The 18,818-nt window shown below is 36.1% G+C and overlaps 2 protein-coding genes across 4 annotated transcripts; both read left to right on the plus strand.

Annotated features, from left to right (window-relative positions):
• The first annotated feature begins 8,110 nt into the window (after positions 1 to 8,110).
• On the plus strand, positions 8,111 to 13,405 carry LOC129239290 (polyubiquitin-C). 2 transcript variants are annotated; one of them, XM_054874685.1, is made up of 2 exons: positions 8,111 to 8,210; positions 10,708 to 13,405. In XM_054874685.1, exon 2 carries the CDS (start codon positions 10,721 to 10,723, stop codon positions 13,235 to 13,237), a length of 2,517 nt encoding a protein of 838 aa, XP_054730660.1. In that variant the 5' UTR covers positions 8,111 to 8,210; positions 10,708 to 10,720; the 3' UTR covers positions 13,238 to 13,405. The 2 variants fall into 2 exon arrangements, with proteins under 2 accessions (XP_054730660.1, XP_054730659.1); XM_054874684.1 differs by lacking the exon at positions 8,111 to 8,210 and adding an exon at positions 9,400 to 9,608.
• Positions 13,406 to 15,230: 1,825 nt separating this feature from the next.
• Positions 15,231 to 18,808, plus strand: LOC129237424 (uncharacterized). Of its 2 annotated transcripts, none has more exons than XM_054872171.1 (4): positions 15,231 to 15,629; positions 15,718 to 15,806; positions 15,873 to 15,932; positions 18,049 to 18,321. In XM_054872171.1, the coding sequence occupies exons 1-4, from the start codon at positions 15,516 to 15,518 to the stop codon at positions 18,197 to 18,199; spliced, it is 414 nt and encodes a 137-aa protein (XP_054728146.1). In that variant the 5' UTR covers positions 15,231 to 15,515; the 3' UTR covers positions 18,200 to 18,321. The 2 variants fall into 2 exon arrangements, with proteins under 2 accessions (XP_054728146.1, XP_054728147.1); XM_054872172.1 differs by lacking the exon at positions 18,049 to 18,321 and adding an exon at positions 18,408 to 18,808 and having other exon boundaries at positions 15,240 to 15,629.
• Positions 18,809 to 18,818: the final 10 nt, after the last annotated feature.

The following is an 18,818-nucleotide window of genomic DNA, read 5'->3' on the forward strand; positions in this document are numbered from 1 at the left end:
TTGCTCTAAGCTTAACTTGGTATTGGATCGGTAGGTTGAGGGTAGTAACTAGGGGGAAGTGATCACTGTTATGTAGCTCGTCAAGTGTTCGGGATGACAATTTGGGTCCTAGGGAGGCGGAAGCGAGGATAATGTCAGGATGGGTGAAGGAGCCATGAGTGGAAAAATGAGTGGGTGAACCGTCGTTACGGACGATGAGGTTGTTGGATAGGACAATATCTTCAATTATTTCGCCTCTACGGTTTGTTGATGGAGAGCCCCAAAGTGGGCTCCAGGCATTGACATCACCGAGAAAGATGTAGGGAGGGGGAAATAAGATTAGGATATTTTGAAGTTCCCTGCTATTAAAAGTCTGATTGGGCGGAATATAGCAGGTTATAATTGACAATTTAAAGCCAATGTCTATTTCAACTGCTAACGCGGAGATGTTGGATGAAATGGGGATAGCTTTATGTGCGAAAGATTTTTTTACAAAAAGGGCAATGCCTTGTTTGCATGAAGAATTTTGAGGGAGGTTGTGGAAATAGCTATTGTACTTGATTGGGGAAAAAGCTGTTTTGTTGTGTGGGAGGTGTGTCTCTTGCAGAGCAATAATATCGGGAGAAAATTCATTTATGAGAATGTTAAGGTCTGGATAATTGTTTAGTAGACCATTTAGATTCCATTGCAAAATTTTCATTGTTTAATCTGAGATATTATCAGATAAATAATCGGATTGGGATATTTTATTTAATGTAGAAATATTGTATGAAGAAGATTTCGAATTATTTAAGGCTTGCACTGTTGTTAGTGTTAAAGCTATGTTGATTGTTTTTGTTGTTGTTTGTAACTATGGACAGAGATGTAGAAAACAGGTTTGTATTACTTTGTTGTTGGTTACTTGAAATGCAATTTTCGGCTATGGAAAGAGGTGGTGAAGAGGTTTGTTTGTCACTTTGTTGTTGATTATTTGAAATATTGTTAGAGAGTGAAGGAAGAAGTCGTGAAGTTTTGGAGTTATTTTGCTGTTGAATATTTAATATGTTGTTTGTAGCTGCAGTAGGGAGAGGAGAAGAAATAAGAGAATCTTTAGTTACAGTAGAAAAGGAAGTAGAGTACTCGTTGAGTTGAGGTGGAATTTGCAATTTATGTATTCTTATTGCTTCTCTCATTGAGCATTTATTGTCAGTTATTATTACAATAATCTCTTTCATTTGCTTATACTTTGGGCAAAGCTTGCTGGAAGCGGAGTGGTTTCCAGCGCAGTTTACGCAGAAGATTCGAGTGCAAGGTACTGGAAGATGGGGAGGAAGAGCGCACATATCGCATGCTGGTGTTTTCTGACAGCGTTTAGCTGTGTGCCCAAGCAGTTGGCAGCTCTTGCATCTCATTGGATTGGAATAATATGCTCTTACCTTAGTTGTATACCAAGAGACATCGATTTTTTCTGGAAGATAGTAAGAATCAAATGTAAGGAGTACAACTCCGCTGGGAAATGATTTGCCCTCATTGTATTTCTGAAATTTATAAAGACTAACTACTCCTTGATCTTTAAGGTTTTCCACTATTTCGCTCTCTGGTATTTCATTTAAGCACGGAGCGTAAATGGTGCCCTTGGAATAATTAAGGGTATTGTGAAGGTCAATGTTAACTTTACAAATTCCATTTAAATGTTTGGTTGCCAGAAATTTCTTAGCAATATTGGAATTTTTCACCATTAATAAAAGATTTCCATCTTTTAAGTCAGTGATTTTCATAGGTTCTGAGCTTATATTTTGCAGGGCTTTATGCACTGCAAAACACGAATATTTTTTCAGGGGCTTATTATTATCAACAGCACTTACCACGAGATATTTTGGGTTGTCTTTTTTTACTGTTGGTAAAGATGGAAAAAACTCTGTAGTTACTGATTTTGCTTTTTTCCTCTTTGGTTGGGGACTAGGGGATAACAAGGAAAACCTGTTATTCCCTAGTGGAGGTCCCTCTAGGGACATTTCGGCTTACACTCCAAAAACAATTAATCAGCAGAGGCAAAAATCACACGAATTAGTAAGTAAATGAGAAATTGGAAAGTAGAGAAAAGAATAATCGCACTGACGAGAAAACACAACTTCGCTGTGGAAACGACCGTATGGTTCGGAAGGCAGTCGATGACTGATGCATATTATTTAATTCGTGCAAATTTCGTATTATTTGTTTGAAGGAGGCAAACAGACATAAATTTTAAAATAAACACATACACACACACATGTAAATATTTGTATTAGGATTTCTAATATTAGCGGATCAGTTGCATCCCGGTATTTCGGGATATCATATAAACACTTTCCACTCCTTTCAATTTTCTTCGGGATCTCGGAATCTCAAAGATACCCGGATTGGCATCCCTATGTGTAGGCATGTAGACATACATACATACATGCATACATAACTAATGTGCTATTCTTTGTGTTTGGCAGTTCATATGTTGATGAACTCAATGCGTATAAACAAACTTATCAATTTTGATAATTTTCAAAACGTTCGTGAAATGGCCTTGACCAATCTACACGACGAAATGAACGCTTTTATAACGAAATTTCTATTTTATACAAACATGCGCGTTCATATATGTATGTACATATGTACCTAAGTTGTCCATATATAATATATATATTTATTTAGATACATATGTATGTATGTACTAATGAATAGAAATGGATGCATATATATACATATGTATGTGTGATATAAATGTAGAAATAGTATTTATTTTTTAGAAAATGTTTATACGCATATTACGTCTGATATGTACATAAGTATGTGAGAATTTGCGTGTGGGCAATTTTCACGTGTTGGCTATGACATACATAGGTATTATACTAGCAAGGCGAATTCATGTACATATATGTACATATGTACGTATGTATATGTAAGTAAGTATGGTATGTACGTATCTATTGAAAATATTTAGGAAAAAACCAATCAAATAATTGTAAACATAATATTTCCTTTTTAAAACGTCAGCGAGATACAGCGAACGACCACGGAAGCGTTAATTAGTCTCTTTGTAGCCAAAGTTCTTTGTTCTGACTCTCTTTGACTACCAAGAAGTGGCAAGTAAATACATATAATATTTAATATATATACAGTGAAACCTACCACAAGCGGCCCCCATGGTTCCACAATTTATTCTTTGCTTATGGGCGTTGAAGCACAAAACTGAAAGAAAAATTTATAAAAATACTTGGTCTTTAATGAAATACTTTTTTATTGATTTCTTATGCTACATCTAATTTTTTTAATGCTTGCTATAAACATATACATATGTATGTTTATAATAGTCGTTCTTTTTTTTAGGAGATTTTAATTTTCAAAATGGTTTCCTACAATGGTTTGCCGCGTTTTATCTTGTTTTTATTTTAGAACCCATGGCTCTGGATGAAGTTCCAGATATTTAACGTATTGCATTTCAAAATAATATCGCCAACGATAAAAATTTCAATGCAGCGAATACAAATGTATGTATGTACATATGTATGTATGTTGGCTTCAGATTACAACTTCATTTCCTTTCACCCATTCATTCTCATGCAATATTCAGGTACTTCCTCTAACTTCCTCAACATCTAAATAAAAGTTTCGTGTTTTTTCATTTACAATCGATAGTGTAGATATCCTGATTCGATAGTGTACCTGATATCTGCATCGAAGTTAGCTGCATCATCAGTTGGCGTTTATTTAAAGGGTTGTATACAGTTAGAAGGCCGAAAAAAGCGAAATTTCTAGATTTTTTTCTGAAAAAAATTTTAAATTTATTGATCTAAAAATTTGTACACTTACACTATGAGCAGAAAGTACCCGGACTGTTTAAATAAAAGAAAACAGAGTTAAATTTCAGGCAAATTTATTTTATCTCATTCAAAATATGACCCGTCTGAAGCAACACACATGTTTAACCTAGTTCTCCATGCACCCCTGGTAGGCCGACGAAGGGATGGCCTTCAGCTCCTTTGATCTCCTCTATCGACTGAAATCTCCTTCGACGAAGTGGTAACTTCAACTATGGGAAACAAAAAGAAGTCGCACGGGCCCATATCAGGTAAATACGGTGCTTGCACGATGGTATTTACTTGGTGTTGTGTCAAATAATCCAGCACAGCATGGACTCCGTGCGATGGCGCGTTATCATCATGCAAAATCCAAGAATTTGTTGCCCACATTTCCGACCGTTTGCGACGTACAGCATCTCTCAAACGCTTCAAAACGCTTATTGACTGTCTGGCCCGATGTAAGGGACTCGTTTTGCGCTACGTCTTCGATTCGTTTAAATTAAACATTCCCGGTACTTTCTGGTCATAGGGTGTTATGTTATCGTTTAACTGTATTTTAAGTCTTAATATTAATAAAAATATTTATTTGGAAATGAGCTACAGCTGATCTCCGGGAGCTCCTCTCAAAAAAGACGTTTTTTGCGGTGACCACTATATCTCTAAACTGGTCACCGACTTTGAAAACACCAACTAGAGAAAAACGCGTTTAAAGTTCGAAAAGCACTTTCAAGCACTCTGAAACGCCTTTTCAAATTTGCGTGCAACTTCGAAAATATTCACCGGAACGATATTACATTTTCTGTGTGTATTCTTAAATATATGTATGTACATTAAGAACAAATAAATAAAAAAAGTCGATTTTTTTTAAATTCTAGCTGTATATAACCCCTTAAGCTAAAATCTAACATTTTTAACAAATGGATACCGTTTCATCTACAAAGGATATGCATGTCCTCACATGTTTTATGCAAATAAAAATGTATATAATAAAAAACGGCAACAAAAACGTAAAACTTGGTTCTTGGGTTTTGTCCGATTATTGGTGGTGTCCTCAATTAGGGGTTTCACTGTACATATATACATAAGCACATGTATGCGTGTGTATATATGTATATATATACATATGTTTGTACCTGAATTCCCTGGAAGCAGATGTCTTCTACTTCAACAAAGCCACCAAAAAGCATTGTTTCTGTTAGGTTTATTCCAATGAAAGTTCACATGTGGTATTGTTTTATCATAAAACATTGGAAGTGGCAGACAAAAGAAAATTTCCAGAAGTACGATTATTTTAAGTAGATATCTATGTAAATTAAAGTTATTTGTTACATGAGCTAACGAAAACGGATCATGAACATCCAACATAATTTCGCCAGGTAGGTAGGTAGGTTAGATGGCAAGAGTACCACAGGTAGCACTTACGTGCCGTTTTGATACCATAATTGGACCACTACCTGCGAAAAAAAATGTAGGGAAGAGAAAACCATCTACAGCCATGCAGTGCTCTTGATGTAGTGGAGGAAAGAAAAAGGATCTAGGCTGGAGAATTTCTTCAAGTCATCCCCAAAGGGCACGCTAAGGAATCTTAAGCGCCTAACCACCAGAGCTGGACATTTGCAGAGAAAGTGTTCAACAGTCTCTTTCTCTGCAGAATCCCCCCTTGGAAGTCCAAGCTTCACCGCATGAGTTCCGAGCACCCGGTGACCAGGGAACACCGCAATGAGTTTGGAAATTGAATGGCGGGGAATACCCATCACCATAAGCGTTCTGTTTCTATCGTATTGAGGCCATTGTGTTTTTGAAATAGCACACGATGAGACAGACCTCCATCTGTCTTGCGCTTTTTTGAGAAAGAAATTATACAGTTTCCCTTTAACAACGATCAATTTCATTTCTCTTTATATTCCTCTGCCTAGGAACCCAGATAAGGGAAATATTTCCTGCACGTTCGAGACATTTGAGCTCCTCTTTACAGGAGTTAACCAGAAGAAGCCGTCAGTGAAAACAGTGGCAACTATATCCGTGCCGACTCTCCCCTCTTTCCAATCTTGCCTGCTCGGAAAAATAGCCCTAGCACAACTCTCAAAACCCAGTTTGTGGATGGAGAGATCTGTACGAAGTATAGAGAAGGAAGGGGAGATCTGCTTCAAGATGCTACCATGTCCTACAGGAAGTTGGCTCCAGCGGCCAATCTTCTTCAACCTAATAGCGCTCTGAGCAGCACTGGATTTAACTTGAAGATCCGCGTGAAGTTAGTGCAAGATGACGTTGAGGGCAGCGGTGGGATATGTTCTATATGCCCCAGTGATGCCCACACATGCAGTTCTCTGCACTCTCTCTAATTTAGTGGTGTTGTAGCCCCTCTGAAGAGCTACCTACCAAACTAGGCACACCCACTAAGTTGTACATCTAGAGTACGACACGTGACTTGAGACTCCATTTTTTTCTCAACATAGATTTACAGGCGTAGAAGGCTATAATGGCCTTCTTAACTCTATTTTCTATGTGCAGCTTCCTGTGGAGCTTGAGATCAAGTATAACACCAAGATACTTAACTTCCGATGAGAGTGTAAGACACTGGTTGTTTAGTCTTAGAAGCTTGTATTTCCTGGTGAATAACATCAACTCCGTTTTGTCAGAGTTGACTCTGAGACCGCGGGGATTCTGCTGTTTCCGTGGCGCCGCAATCTTATGGCGGATTCTTATAGAACTCGACAAAAGAAAACGAAATGAAGGAGTAAAATTTTTTGATATCTCGCTTAGTTTTCGAGATATTGAATAAAAAAGGCCTTCAAAATGCCCTTTGGAACTTCACTATAATTTGCCACATTACACTATATATTTTTAACACTTCACTAAAATTCACGAAATATACACTCACACGCGTGTTTTTACTTATTTTTATCCTTATATTCGAATTATTTTTATTAAAATAAAATGCAAATGCATTTGTCCATTCAGTCACTTTCCAATTTTAAACGCGAATAAGAAGAAGATTGGAATGACAACAGTATGGTGTTGCCGGATGCCTGCAAATGAAACAAAAATATGAACAAAAATTAAGTATTTAAGTTTAGTGTTAATGTTGGGGATGGGGGTTATTGTGCCTCCTTACTACATACACGCATATGTTTTAATTTTGGGTTCAATGGTTTTAACACGGAAAGAAGTTCTACGCAAAAATACTGTGGATTGCGTAGCCGGAGTTGGACTGATGAGGGTTATTTTTTTGAAGAGCGGCCGAAGGCCACCCACGCGAAAAGAAGTTCTACCCAAAAATACTGTGGATTACGTAGCCGGCGTTGGACTGATGAGGGTTATTTTTTTGAAGCGCGGCCGAAGGCCGCCCACGCGATAAGGAGTTCTACCCAAAAATATTGTGTTAATTAATTTAATTTTAATTACTTTATTATTTTTTGAGATACGCTCAATATCATTGTTTTTAAGTTTGAATGAGTTGTATGTTTTTATTTTCAAAATTATTTCTCAACTTAAAATTACAGCAAAAAATACTGCAGTTTTACAATGAACCTTCTACTGAACATCTCTGCATACGAACTTCGTTTTTATTTCAGGTGTATGGCAACACCAACTTTTCGCTAAATTAGAGAACTTTAACATTAAATTACTTAAAAACTAAACGAGATATCAAAAAATTTTACTCCTTCATTTCGTTTTCTTTTGTCGAGTTCTATAAGAATCCGCCATTAAATTGCGGCGTCACGGAAACAGCAGTATTGCCGAGACCGCAACTGGCAGCCCCTAGAGACCATTCATTTATGCTGAACACTCTGTTTTTTGTACATTCCACGACCCTTAGATACTTTCATATGTACATAAGCATGTATGTACATATGTAGGTAAAATCGGTCAGGGGCACTCAAATGGTTGCCCTTCGCAGTTTTCCACCACCACAGAAAGCAGCGTCACTCGAATAGCTTTTTGCTTTTTTATGCACGGTTGATTAGTACATTCACAATATTGAAAATTGTGCCACATCATCGGTTATTCCACTTTGTGAAAATTCAATTTCACCATTAAGTGAAACTAATTATTATGCTCTCCGTCATGACGCTGCACCTCTCGCATTTTCTACCTTTACTTTTTCTTGTATTGCCATCCACACACACGTATTACCTAAAATAATTTTTGCCTTGGAAAAATTCAGTTAAAAGCCCTTGAATCGAAAACCTACGCCACCCCAGTTAACTTATCGAAAATCCTCAACACAAAAACAATACTTGAGCTGAAAAAATTAACTCATAAAAAGTGCCTATTCGTTTTAAGATAATTTGATTTATTCTACGTCTGAATTTTTTGTTAATCAAAAGAAAATTATAAAACTTTCACAAAATTGGTGTCCATATGCAATTGTAACGTGATAATTATAACAAAAACAACTCAACAAGCAAGTAAAATGTAAGCAAAGAGAATTTTATTGAAATATGTACTATATAATTGCTTGGTGGGGATCGATTGACATAACAAACGCGTCTTTGTGGCGGATTGGGTGCAACCAGAGGACGTAAGAGCAGTCAACTGAACATTATTTTTGTAATTTCAATACGCACTTACATATGTATATAGTACATACATATAAGTATCTGCATTTTATTTATGTACTTGTACATATATATAAATGTCACTTCCCCTGTAGTGGAAAGAACGAGAGCAGCAATTTTTATATAAGCCAACCAAACCCTCACCCCGTTTTTTTCGATTTTTCCAAAAGAAAAGCATGCCACCTAGGTAATATGCAGTAAACCAGTATCAGTTGGTATGCATGTGCATGTGTATATAAGTAAATTGTATGGTCAAAGTCGTATATAAGCATATATACTGAGATATAAATATATAATCACTTGAACGAAATTCTTTTATATACTTATATAGATGTATGTTTTCTTTTTTACACTTTCCAGTGGATTACTGGGAAATATTTGTACCTTTGAAGAAAAAATGAGCAGCAGTGCTCTAAAACGCTAAATATATGAGCAATATAATACCTGTAAATGTAAGCATACCAAATAATTCTTTTGTTTGTTTTTAGTATATTTTCAAAATAAAACCCGCCTAAAAGAAAGAAAATATCAGCACTTTATTTAAAACTTCTAGATGTATGCTTAATATGTGTTTTGTTAATGAAGAAATAAATTTTTATGTTTTTGTATATTCCACCAATTCAAGCAAGAAAACTAAATACACTTTTTTCAAGCACAATTTACCAACACTTTACGCAAAATATCCCAATCATCCAAAAGAGACAGAAAATTGTTCAAATCAAATTTTTCACAAATACGCAGTAAGGAAATCTGAGCTAAAAACAACAAATTCGTTCAAATTTCAACTGCACTTCATATACCACGCATAAAATATACGCTGAAGTTGTAAATAATATATAAATTTAATTGAAATTGTCTGTATTGGCATAAAAATTTTACATGGAGTAAAAGTCAAACAATAAAAGTGTAAAAGAGATAGCGAATATGCGATTTGTTGTATATAGTCGCCATTGCGTGCGCCTTCCAGGTACATAAGGGAAATAAAATTAGTTTCCCCATATTTCCGTTGTGATATAAATACGAGGAGTGGCGTTCGTATGGTTAAACGTTATTTGACATTTGTGAATTAAACACCTTAAGGTTTACCAGCGCTTGTTATTTGTGACAATTTTCTGTGAAAAAAGTGTGCTTTGATTAAAATACATATATAAAAAGAAATATTTTGAATAAGATCAGCAAACGTAATTTGAAGAGCTGAAGCAAGAACTGTTATTTTTATTGAAACTCGAATTTCTGTGTGAAAAAAGAGGTTAAGGTGAGTGCCTGTTTTATGCAAACATTATTAAATTGTGGAAAAGTGCATTTACACATTGTTTTAGGGAAGGGTAACGAGAAATGCATAAAAATTGTGTATCTATAGGCAATGCAAATAGAATTGAGATTGTAAAATCGTTCGATTTTTCCGACGTTCATAATTCCAAGATGGCGTCGAATGATTCCATTCGTGACGAAGTTTTTTTTTCTTTTGTTTAATTTCAAATTTTGTGAACAGCTCTTGCAGAATGCATATGTATTCGAGTATATATTTGTATGTTTGTAAAGGAGAACGCGAAATTCATTGTGACGGAAATGATGAGTCATGTGATATAATATTCCAGAAAATGTTTGATAAATGAAACATTCTGATGAAACTTCGTAATGTGAGAAGAAGGAATAAAGTTGTAATGGTGAAGCTTTGTGAAAACCTGACGATAGGTTTTTTTTTCTTTTTTTCATTTAGTTTAGGCTATAGTATCATTTAGTATAGGATAGTTTTCACAATTTATAGAAATACTTATGTTAATCAGGACAGTATCGTTATTGTCGGACAATAAATTTTCCGTGAAACTATCATTACAAAAATTAGCCTAATGATATCTTGATTTGGATGATTTTAATTCAGTCGCCATGTTTTCAATTCAAATATTCATTTTTTTTTTTAATGAATTACATTCATGTAAAACTTGAACGAAGATTATTTACATAGCAAAATGCAGAATTTTTTAAAATGCATGATTGGTGGGGTTTTAGATCTTTGCACCTCCGCCCGCCGTGCTAAAATCAGTGGGTAATTAACAGAACTTTCTCCAAATTGAGACATTTATTTAAGGGTTAAAAGTCGAATTTGTGGAAAACAAACTGGAATTTTGTAAAGAACCGATCGATAGTTTATATTTTTAACCATTGATAGTTTTCTACCTCCACTTCGGGGAAATGGAGAATATCATGGATCGTTTTGTGAACATTTGGTATACAAAGAATTTTTTATTGTCTTGTAGGATTTTATTATCTCATGGATAGGTTTTATAGAAATATGTTGCATCAAAAGCTATTTGAAACTTAATGCATTTTTTGTTTTGTTTTTTATTTCCTAGCTCTCTTCCCAAAATGCAAATCTTCGTGAAGACTTTGACTGGCAAGACCATCACTCTGGAGGTTGAGCCATCCGATACTATTGAGAATGTAAAAGCCAAGATTCAAGACAAAGAGGGAATTCCTCCAGATCAACAACGTTTAATCTTCGCCGGCAAACAACTAGAGGATGGACGTACTTTGTCCGATTACAACATCCAGAAAGAGTCGACACTTCACTTGGTTCTACGTCTGCGGGGTGGCATGCAGATTTTCGTCAAAACTTTGACGGGAAAAACCATCACATTGGAGGTTGAGCCTTCCGATACCATTGAAAACGTCAAAGCTAAAATTCAAGATAAGGAAGGAATCCCACCAGATCAACAACGTTTGATTTTCGCTGGCAAACAGTTGGAGGATGGACGCACATTGTCTGATTACAATATTCAGAAGGAATCTACTTTGCATTTAGTTTTACGTCTTCGTGGAGGTATGCAAATCTTTGTAAAAACTTTGACGGGCAAAACTATCACTTTGGAAGTTGAACCATCCGACACCATTGAAAATGTAAAGGCAAAAATCCAAGACAAGGAGGGTATTCCTCCAGATCAACAACGTTTAATTTTCGCCGGAAAGCAATTGGAGGACGGACGTACTTTGTCCGACTATAACATTCAAAAAGAGTCTACCCTTCATTTGGTATTGCGTCTCCGTGGTGGTATGCAAATCTTCGTGAAGACATTGACAGGCAAGACAATCACCTTAGAAGTTGAACCATCCGACACCATTGAAAATGTCAAAGCCAAGATTCAAGATAAGGAAGGTATTCCTCCAGATCAACAACGTCTAATTTTCGCCGGAAAGCAATTGGAGGATGGGCGCACCTTATCGGATTACAATATCCAAAAGGAATCCACACTCCACTTGGTCTTGCGCCTCCGTGGTGGTATGCAAATCTTCGTGAAGACTTTGACTGGCAAAACCATCACTCTGGAGGTTGAGCCATCCGATACTATTGAAAATGTAAAAGCCAAGATTCAAGACAAAGAGGGAATTCCTCCAGATCAACAACGTTTAATCTTCGCTGGTAAACAGTTGGAGGACGGACGTACTTTGTCCGATTACAACATCCAGAAAGAGTCAACACTTCACTTGGTTCTACGTCTGCGGGGTGGCATGCAGATTTTCGTCAAAACTTTGACGGGAAAAACCATCACATTGGAGGTTGAGCCTTCCGATACCATTGAAAACGTCAAAGCTAAAATTCAAGATAAGGAAGGAATCCCACCAGATCAACAACGTTTGATTTTCGCTGGCAAACAGTTGGAGGATGGACGCACATTGTCTGATTACAATATTCAGAAGGAATCTACTTTGCATTTAGTTTTACGTCTTCGTGGAGGTATGCAAATCTTTGTAAAAACTTTGACGGGCAAAACTATCACTTTGGAAGTTGAACCATCCGACACCATTGAAAATGTAAAGGCAAAAATCCAAGACAAGGAGGGTATTCCTCCAGATCAACAACGTTTAATTTTCGCCGGAAAGCAATTGGAGGACGGACGTACTTTGTCCGACTATAACATTCAAAAAGAGTCTACCCTTCATTTGGTATTGCGTCTCCGTGGTGGTATGCAAATCTTCGTGAAGACATTGACAGGCAAGACAATCACCTTAGAAGTTGAACCATCCGACACCATTGAAAATGTCAAAGCCAAGATTCAAGATAAGGAAGGTATTCCTCCAGATCAACAACGTCTAATTTTCGCCGGAAAGCAATTGGAGGATGGGCGCACCTTATCGGATTACAATATCCAAAAGGAATCCACACTCCACTTGGTCTTGCGTCTCCGCGGTGGCATGCAGATTTTCGTCAAAACTTTGACGGGAAAAACCATCACATTGGAGGTTGAGCCTTCCGATACCATTGAAAACGTCAAAGCTAAAATTCAAGATAAGGAAGGAATCCCACCAGATCAACAACGTTTGATTTTCGCTGGCAAACAGTTGGAGGATGGACGCACATTGTCTGATTACAATATTCAGAAGGAATCTACTTTGCATTTAGTTTTACGTCTTCGTGGAGGTATGCAAATCTTTGTAAAAACTTTGACGGGCAAAACTATCACTTTGGAAGTTGAACCATCCGACACCATTGAAAATGTAAAGGCAAAAATCCAAGACAAGGAGGGTATTCCTCCAGATCAACAACGTTTAATTTTCGCCGGTAAACAGTTGGAGGACGGACGTACTTTGTCCGACTATAACATTCAGAAAGAGTCTACCCTTCACTTGGTCTTGCGTCTCCGTGGTGGTATGCAAATCTTCGTTAAAACATTGACAGGCAAAACTATCACCTTGGAGGTTGAGCCATCCGATACAATTGAAAACGTCAAAGCCAAGATTCAAGATAAGGAAGGTATTCCTCCAGATCAACAACGTTTAATTTTTGCTGGTAAACAGTTGGAGGACGGACGCACTTTGTCCGACTACAATATACAGAAGGAATCAACTCTCCATTTGGTGCTACGTCTTCGCGGAGGCGCATTCTAAATTCGAATAGAATAACTAAATTCAAAATTCAGAGTATTCATCGTATCACGTTATTTTAGCTCTATTTTGTATTTTAATGCTTTTTAAACCAGTTCTGATGAAAAATTGAAATATACCGTTTTTTATGTTTAAAAGAAAATAAATTATCCTGATGCATTATTTCAATAAGTGATGGTATCATTTATTTGTTGCTGTGAGGAAAGGTCTCCAAAGTGGCGCGTAAGTATGTGTTATAAAGTTTTATTAGTTGGTAAATCTTTGGTTTGTAGAAATTTTGGGTTTGGAGTATCTGGGAGGGTTTGTATTGTACACACTTTTCGAGTCCGGTTTCTTTCCGATGTGGACAAGCAAAAATAATTCATTTATTAGCGTATAACAGAGTTCAAAATCGCTACTTAAATAAATAAACAAGGACGACCAATTCGCCCTGCTAATAAACTTAAAAATTAAAATTCTGTAAGAAAATCTAAGCGGGTTTGTATTCTTCCGAAGAAATCAGTAAATCCATTATAATTTGTTTGACAATATTTTGTTTAAAGAAATTTGTTGTTAATATTTCCGAAATAAAATCTAGTAATTGCTGTTGCATTGAACCTTTTTTTTTTGTTTTTTTTCTAATTTCAACAATTTAAATTTTATTAATTCTTCAGGTCGATCATTGTAAAAATGGCCTATGGTTGTATGTTTGACTTAAACAAAGGAAATGAAAATAAAACTTCAATTGTCCTAGAGTGCAAGCCAATTATTAACACATTGACTGCCAAGGCACTTTCAGCAAATAAGATGCTCTGGGGCCACAGCATTTTTTTTTTTTAAACCTCATCAGAGACGTCAAAATTGGAATTTAGGGTAGTGCTGGTAATATTTTCTGCTTAGAAACAGGCAGTTTTTAACTAATTAGTATGTCACACACATATGTATGTTCGACGTGGCGCCTACCGACTTTTTTTAACTCAGGGCCATGGCGGACATATATGCACGACAAAAACATTGGCTAAATATCAAAATACATCGTCGTCATACAAGCTCTACTTCGTTTTGCAAAAAAAAAAAAAAACAATTGGGAGTATGTTGTTTTTGCAAACAAACACCAAACAACGATGTATTTTGATGTTTGAATCCGTTGCTTATCAGTAGTAAATGCTTTTGTAGTGTACAAGAAAGCTACGAAAAAAAAATAATGCACAAATACGATGGTTTAGAGAACAAATTACTTCATGGCTTCTATATTTGCAGAAGCCAGGAAAACATATGAATCAAAATCAGGCAATATTCATATTTTGAAAATAAAACTAAGTGCAAGTAATACAAAATTACGTCGAACATGTACTTTATGTTATTCCAGAATAAAACAAATGGAAGGAAGGGAGATCGCCAGAAAGAAGGCTAAAAGAATATACACGTATTGCCCGGATTGTCCCCAAGAGCCATTCATGAGTTTAGAATGTTTTGGGAATCACCACAAACAAGTTTAATGGGTTCATTTGTATAACTACTTTGTAAAAATAATATGTAAAAAATTTTTTGTTACTGCAATAAAATGAATTTAATTTTTTTTTTTCAAAACCAATTTTTTCCAATTGTTTTTTGAGCTACGCCGAAGCCACTATAACAGAAATTTCATGGGAAGCCATATATTTTATTATTGCAATAAAATCATATTTATCTCAATCGTTGCTGTGTGACATGGCGAGAGAGTAATAGTCGTGTCGGACATATGTGTCCGACGTGGCATAAACCGCATAGTACAGTGTCACACATATATGGCCGACGTGGCAGTCAATGTGTTAAAAAAAAATACTATTCGAGACGGGTAATTCAATATAACGGCTTACGCTCGTAGAATAAAAAAAAAGAAGCGAAGTATTTTTTATCTCCTAGGTGAAATGGTTGAAGTGCCAGTCTGGCACTCTCCAAGTAGCACTAAAGCACCGTTTTTTTATTATCTTCCAACAACACAACTTTAAATATGACTTCGAGATTTCAAAAAATTCTCTGGGAAAAACTCATTGCAAAAAGTCGACTTAGACCTAAAAGTCAAATAAAAAATTATACGAAAAATTTAAAGTCATTATTTACGGAAATTAAATCGCCGCCCATTACTGGATATTGTTCACTTGCCATGCGCTTTGAATACGCCTCTGGTTCTATGCACTCAGCTGTTTAGCAGCTGTCATTTGAAAAAAAGTTCTTTTACTAGTTGGATGTTTGCTTAGGTGCAAAGCGTACAAAAAGCTTAAAATTCTTAGTTAACAAAATTCAGTTTTATTCCTATCCAATGGCGTCGCCAAAGACATACACCCTAGATGCAGTGAAACAACATAATACTCCAGATGATCTCTGGATAGTCATCGATGGAAAAGTGTACGATGTGACGAAATTCCGGAACGAGGTAAAGCAGAATTGAATTAAATGCATTCTTTACGAACATATACATATGTATTGGTTAAGTAATGCGATGTATAAAAAACATAAAATAGCATCCCGGAGGTGAAGAAACGCTGGATGAAGTGGCAGGCCGTGACGCCACACGTGAGTTTGTAGATGTGGGGCACAGCCAAGAAGCGAGGTTAGCAACTTATCTGAACGTACATAAAGCGATCTAAATAAAATTGCAATTGCACGTCACTTTCAGGCAAATGCTCACAAAATACTATATTGGTGATGTGGAAGGCGGTAGTAAATTGTCAGTAAGGTAAGTGGCTGTAATGTTTGTTAGAATAGAAGATAGTAGTGCACCTGCATGATTGCATTTTTGACTAATAAGCTAGGTAAATTTTACATTTCATGCCATTCCAATCTAACACAAAATGGCTTAATTGTTCAGAAAAACATAGATAATTATATACCTACAATGAATCCGGTTGCCTCAATTTGGACCTCAAACCTCTCAAATTAACAGCGGGTAGATTTGCTTGAACGCAATACACCACCCTAAAATAATCCATTTCCATACTCGAATCAATACGGTGGACTTGCGTGCAGTATATTCATTTGTCATCATTTATTTCTTATTGTAATATAATTATACATTCAAAACGTTGATAGCAATATAATAGTTCAATATTTGCATGCATACATATGTACCTTTACATATATAAATATTCATCGTGCGGTTGTATTATTAATGGTATTGGCTTCGTCTGTTGAGTACTTAATAAAGCTTCCATTTTGTGTATGTGCTTGTGTTCAATGCTAATTTATGGTGCTTGTTTAAATGCGTTGCATATAAAGCCATATAAATCCAACAAAATCCATTGTCTGCTACGAATTCCATTTTTAAGTTATATAATTTTCGTTTAATGTAATCAAATAAACTGATAACCACACGGCCTCTCAGTTGAAGCTTTAACTGATAAAATTTGCGCTAAAGAAGCACGAATATTTACTACTTCAACTGATAAATTTCTGTGCCCCAATTACTGTGGTCGTGCAGCATTAGCGCGGATGATAGAAACGTGCAACCAGTAGTGAGCAAAAATATGTAAATAAGTCGGAGAAATTTAGAATAAGTCTTAAAAACGCCAAACATTGTTGTTGTTTTAACAGTAATAGAAGCCCCGTCAGTGTAGAGTGTATCACCGGTCGTCTTCGTCAGGCTCATCTAAAGGTAGGCCCAGGAAACATTCTGTTTCGACAGGTTGGGTTTTTCAGGGCACGTGAAAAGGTGTCGCACATGCCGCACATATGTTTGGTATGTCGGGGTCATTGTGGATCAGTAGGAGTTTAACTCGACCATTTGAAGCCGGAATCTCTTCGGGCGAGACACATTGACAATGCGCGGTTTGTCGGTCTATGGCTTCTTTACTTGAAGTCCAAGATGATGATCCATGAAGAAATCCCACAAGGGGTTGCACATTGTAATTATAATGTTACAACAACAACTGTAACAACAAGAATTAATTCAAACGATGGCCGTAGCCTGAACTACGACACTCGCCCAAGGATTGCCACTTTAGTAATATAGTTGCAAAAAGGACAATAGTAGGGTCGATGTTGCCTAAACGGCACGGATTTAAACTCGTTTAGGGCGTTGCATTTTAGCAGCATTATCCAAAAATTTATGCAGAACATTGGATGTTGCTATAATAACATACGCCGTTTTAAAGTGGCAATTTGACAAGTAACCAAAGGTCGAGTAGGTCCGATCAAATTATGTTTATGCTGCATAAAAATAATGGCTTCCCACGAGAATCGATTCTATATCCAAGGACTGTCACTTCAGCAGCATTCATCGTATATATAAGGGTAATGTTTATGCTGCTCCAACAATATTCAAATATTGGATCGTTTCTTTATCAAAATTCAGAGCGTATTTCTGCTTTGGCAGACTTTAAAAAATATTAACTACTTTTTCGAGGCTGCGCAAGTTTGCTGATCCCATCACTTATAAAAAAAGAACTACTATTTTTACATACAATTTTTCAGCGAGCCTTTGACTTCCGGGGACCTTTAAACTTAGATTAATTCTTCAGGATTGGCACTTTAAATTAGCTTAGCTTAAAAACTAACCATAAACCTTACGCTGCCTGAAGTTATATATTTTTATAGTTTCAAGTATTTTTCGACTAAAAAAGTGAAGTTTTGCAAATCATAAACTAACGTGTAAGTTTAACCGAGATATTCATGTATTTATAAATATATATATATGTAGGTGTGGCACAAATTGAACATTAACACTTCGCAATTCATTCGTTTCGCAATTTCACTGATTTTTGTGCACACTAAATGAGTCGGGTGTGATCTATTGGTTGTTTTTGTTGGCCTTGTTAAAATGCTTTTTCCTTTACCGTTTTAAACATCTAACACAGCACGCCACCATTGCCTCCGCAAGTTCCACCAACACCAGCACAATCACAATCACCACCCCAGTCTACAATAGACACGACGGAAATGACTTCCACGGCCACTGCTGGCAAAGCTGTTTTACCGCCAGAAAAACAATGTTGCTCACTCGCTTAAATGCCATCACATAACCTAAGCTTTTAAACAAATCAGTTTTCGAACTTGCTCAATTAATTATGTGATAATTTATATTTTTCAAAAAATATATAAATAAACGTTAGCGCCGCTTTTACGTTTAATTTGTGCCGTATACAATTTTTATTTATTCTGTGTATTTAACACCACAGTGAATTGTACTTAATTGCAATCTTCTAACTCAAAACAGACAAATCTGCTGCGCGATTGGAGCTTTCACTACTGGTCTTCTCGTGGTTATCATCATACGCAAAGTTTTAGCGAGCAAGTGAATCAAAAACAAATGATTTTATACTGGACCGACAGCACTGCGACACACGAATATGTAATCAAAAGGCAACTAGCGGAATAGATTGCTAACTAACATGCCTCAAAGTACTCAGCATTTCCAAGAAAAATAATCTGTAATTTGTAAAAGTAAAAGTGTATTGTAGCTATAAATGTATATTAAATTTAATATGAAGTGCAGTTATTAAAAAATGTACGTATTAAGTATATTCGAAACACAAAAAGTAATAAATGTTTGTATGAAGCTTAAAATAAAAACTAAAAGTGTTATAACGCTCAACTGTTTTGTTGTTGCTGTAAGAATTCTAACATC

Source organism: Anastrepha obliqua, chromosome 2 (assembly GCF_027943255.1).
Source record: "Anastrepha obliqua isolate idAnaObli1 chromosome 2, idAnaObli1_1.0, whole genome shotgun sequence".
NCBI lineage: Eukaryota > Metazoa > Arthropoda > Insecta > Diptera > Tephritidae > Anastrepha > Anastrepha obliqua.